This window comes from Myotis davidii, unplaced genomic scaffold (genome assembly GCF_000327345.1).
Source record: "Myotis davidii unplaced genomic scaffold, ASM32734v1 scaffold93, whole genome shotgun sequence".
In the NCBI taxonomy this organism is placed as follows: Eukaryota; Metazoa; Chordata; class Mammalia; order Chiroptera; family Vespertilionidae; genus Myotis; species Myotis davidii.
In genome coordinates, this window is record NW_006292095.1 from 10,535,178 (window position 1) to 10,539,619 (window position 4,442).

Here is a 4,442-nt window from a genome sequence, read left to right on the forward strand (position 1 = left end):
CCTCTAGTTAAATATAAAATAGTTGGAATAAAGAAGTTGAGGTTAGCTTATGAATTGGTGGGAGAATGTGTTTCCTTATAAAATAATTTGAGTAATTTGTGACTTTTTATTAACCTATTTTAACCAGTAAATGTGATTATCTTTTTAAAGAACAGTTTTATTAAGATAATTCCTATACCATACAATTCACCCTTTTAGAGTGGACAGTTCAGTGCCTTTAAGTGCATTCACAGATATGGATTCATCACCACAATTTTAGAACATTTTCATTATCCTCCAGAAGAAACCCTACACCCCTCAGCCATTACCCCTCCCCCAGATTTCCCAGCCTTAGGCAGCCACTAATCAATTTACTTTCTGTCTCTGTAGATTTGTTTATTGTGGACATTTAAATGTAAAATGAGCCATGTAATATATGACAATTAGCGACTACTTTCTTTCACTTAATACAGTAGTACCCCCTTATCCACTGTTTCACTTTCCGCAGTTTCAGTTACCTGAGATCAACCACAGTCCGAAAATATTAAATGAAAAATTCCAAACGTAAATAATTCATAAGTTTTAAATTGTACGATGTTCTGAGGGGCATGGTGAAATCTCTCACTGTCCTGCTCTGTCCCTTTGGGATGTGACTCTTCCCTATGCCTAGCGTTTCCATGCTGTACACCCGCCCCTCAAATTAGTCACTTTTATAGCCGTCTTGGTTATCAGATTGACTGTTGGAGTATCACAGTGCTTGTGTTCAAGTTACCCTTACCAGTATTTTACTTAATGGACCCAAAGCACAAGAGTAGTGATGCTAGCAATTCATATATGCCAATGAGAAGCCATCAAGTGCTCAATAAAGCACAGAACAAATAATGATATACCAAGATTACAAAGGTCTGAGGTAAGAATGAATCTTCTGCCCTGGCCGGTTTGGCTCAGTGGATAGAGCGTCGGCCTGCGGACTGAAGAGTCCCGGGTTTGATTCCGGTCAAGGGCACATGCCCAGGTTGCGGGCTTGATCCCCAGTAGGGGGCATGCAGGAGGCAGCCAGTCAGTGATTCTCTCTCATCATTGATGTTTCTATCTCTCTCTCCCTCTCCCTCCCTCTTTGAAGTCAGTTTAAAAAAAAAAAATTTTTTTTAAAAAAAGAATGAATCTTCTATTCGTGGAATTATAAAAAGGAAAAAGAAAAAGAAGGCCATGCTAGTTTTGGTGTCCCACCTCAAACTGCAAAAGTTACAGCCATAGTGTGTGATGAGTGCTTAGTTAAGATGGAAAAGGCATTAAATTAAATATGTGTGTGTAAGACATGAACAGAAAACATGTTCCGGCCCGGCCCTGCTGGCATGGCTCGGTGGTTGAGTGTGGACCTATGAATCAGGTCAGGAGATCACGGTTTCATTCTGGGCCAGGGCACATGCCCAGGTTGTGGGCTCAATCCCCAGTAGGGGGCGTGCAGGAGGCAGCCCATCAATGATTATTTCTCATCATTGATGTTTCTCTCTCTCCCTCTTCCTTCCATTCTGAAATCAATAAAAATATTTTTTAAATAAAAATAAAATGGGAATCTTTAAAAAGGAAAACGTGTTCTGAATGATGGCAATGCGTTGTGCCAGAAAGCATTGAGCCTATGAGAAGACTCCAGCAAGGGTCCCCGAAATGAGTAACCGCATTCACATAACTTGTTATTACAGTATATTGTTATAATTGTTTTACTTTATTTTTGGTTATTGTTGTTAATCTCTTACTGTGTCTATAAATTAAACTTTATCATAGGTATGTAGATATAGGGAAAAAACATAGTATGGGTTTGGTACTCTCGGTTTCCAGCATCCACTGGGGTCTTGGAACTTAATCCCTGTGGGTAGTGGGAGACTACTGTGTAATGTTTTCCACATCAGTAGCATGTATCAGTACTTCATTTCTTTTTATTACTGGCTGAATAATACTCCATTGAACATAAAATACCACATTTTATTTATATTTTCATAAATTAATGGGTATTTGAGTGTTTTCTATGTTTTGGTTATTGTGAATGATGTCACTGAGAACATGTGTAAACATAAGTTTTCATATTTCTTAAGTATATATATATAAGAGTAGAGTTGCTGGGTCATAGAGTAAGTCTATTGTTAACTTATTGAAGATCTGCCAGACTGTTTTCCACAGCAGCTGCACCATTTTACATCCCCACCAACAGTGTGTGGAGTTCCAGTTTCTCCACATCCTCCCTCACAAACACTTGCTCGTATCCATCCTGTTAATTTAGCCATCCTAGTAGGTGTAAAGTAGTATCTCATTGTGATACTAGTTTTATGATTTCATAAGGCACATTTCAGGTCACCACCCCCCCCCCCCCCAGATTTTCTCTTAATAAATAAGAAATGATGCTTTTAAGTTTGTGATAGAATTTTTTTTAATTGTTGATTCCTTTTTCCTAACAGGCTAAGGAGATTTTAACAAAGGAATCAAATGTGCAAGAGGTCCGTTGTCCTGTCACTGTCTGTGGAGATGTGCACGGTCAGTTCCATGATCTTATGGAACTCTTTAGAATTGGAGGGAAATCACCAGATACAAACTATCTGTTCATGGGCGACTATGTAGACAGAGGTTACTATTCAGTGGAGACTGTGACTCTTCTTGTGGCATTAAAGGTATGATTAATGAAGTTTAATTTTTTTCAAGCTTTAAACCAACAAAAGGCAAAAATGTCAATATTGTGTATCATCTGTTCTGTGTAATCCATTCAGTTTATAACCCCTTAAATAATAGTTGATTTTACATCTTTTAAAAGAGATGAGAATACTACATTAGACCTCTCCTGCCTACTTCCGGTATATCATTCTCTTGGGGAATCCATAGCTGAAGTCTTGGAATCATTTTTTACTTAATCACTTATCCCTCATGTTTAGTCCATTAACAGGTCTATATCTGTTTCCCCGTGTCTTTCTGTTTTTACTGTCTCCATCCAATTTGTATCTTTATCACTTCACACTGTAATTATTGCAATAGAAATAATAGTAACTAATATTTCTGCCCCCAACATCTGACCCCTCCAAATTTTCCTTGCCCTTGCATATGCTGCCAGATTAAAGCTCTTTTATTTAACAGTTTCGTCTTGTCACTTGCAAATTCTTTAGTGATTCCACGTTGCCTGTACACTCAAGCTCAAACGCTTTGCCCGGCCCTCTATTGTATAGCTTGAATTTGCCTGCCGGTAGTTGGTAGCATAAACATTTTGTGTCAAATCAAAGAATTTCAGTGTTCAGTCTGTCTCCATTTATTTCCTTATCCAGTTTCTTCACAGAATTACTCTGATTTCTCACCCCTCCTGTCAAGACTCAACTCAAGTTCTTCTTCCATGAAGTCTTCAACCATTTTCGCCTCACTCCTTTCCTCTAAATGACCATGAAACCTACTCCCCCACCCCTTATTTATGTTGCATAGCCGTTTATTGCCTTGTGTTATTTAGTTCACATCCTCTTTAGTGACGTTTTGAGGAGCAGAAGTCATGTATTATACTTGTGGCATCCTCACCTAACTTTAGCACTGAGTTAATGCTGGACATATATGATGGATGCTTAGAAAATATGTATGAATGGAAGTACATATTTGCAGCTTTTGGTTAATTTGGTTTACAGAATCCGATGCTTTTCATAATTTATCAGACATATTCCTAACTAGTATACTATAAGGTCTGTCTCTATATTTTGTTATGGAAAAGACTATTAATACATTTGAAATCTTGCCTAGATTTGGTAAAGGCCTGTTTTTGTTGGCAAATACAATCTTCTCGTGGGAAATGGAAATTAGTCTATAGAGGAGTTTGTCTCAGGTCCCAATCTCTGCTCTTCATTATCCATTTAGCAGTAAGAAGTTACATTGTTCTGGGAAGACTTAGGAAACTAGTAATAAAGATGAAGGTATTTAGGACAGAATCAGATACAAGTTTATTATAGTGATATAGGTATCAGTTAATAAGGATTCCAGTGAGAGTGGTATAAATAGTAATGAAGAACAGCTATCTGAAATATTTCATCATAATTTAATCAATAGGACCTGGTCATGAGTGAGAACATTTTTTACTCTGAAAAGGATTTAACATTTAATTTACTAGCAGACAAAAGAGCCATTTAAAGAAGTAGGTCAGGGGTTAATATATTTAACATGACACTAATAAAAATATGATTTGTACCATGGGTTTTTTGTTTTGTTTTGTTTGCTTCTTCTCCAGGTGCGGTATCCAGAACGCATTACAATATTAAGAGGAAACCACGAAAGCCGGCAAATTACCCAAGTGTATGGCTTTTATGATGAGTGCCTGCGAAAGTATGGAAATGCCAATGTTTGGAAGTATTTTACAGATCTGTTTGATTATCTTCCACTTACAGCTTTAGTAGATGGACAGGTGTGTATGTGTGCGCTTACATGGGGGGGTGGGAGGTAGAAGGTTG

General features: G+C 37.6%; 1 protein-coding gene across 1 annotated transcript in view; it reads left to right on the top strand.

Moving 5' to 3' along the window:
- The first annotated feature begins 2,408 nt into the window (after positions 1–2,408).
- The window catches only part of PPP2CB (protein phosphatase 2, catalytic subunit, beta isozyme), a 10,931-nt gene continuing 8,897 nt past the window's right edge, over positions 2,409–4,442 (top strand). Inside the window, exons 1-2 of the mRNA XM_006765613.2 lie at positions 2,409–2,642; positions 4,223–4,396. Of these exons, the coding sequence (XP_006765676.1) occupies positions 2,526–2,642; positions 4,223–4,396 (291 nt within the window). The 5' untranslated portion in view covers positions 2,409–2,525. The remainder of the gene's footprint in view (positions 2,643–4,222; positions 4,397–4,442) is intronic.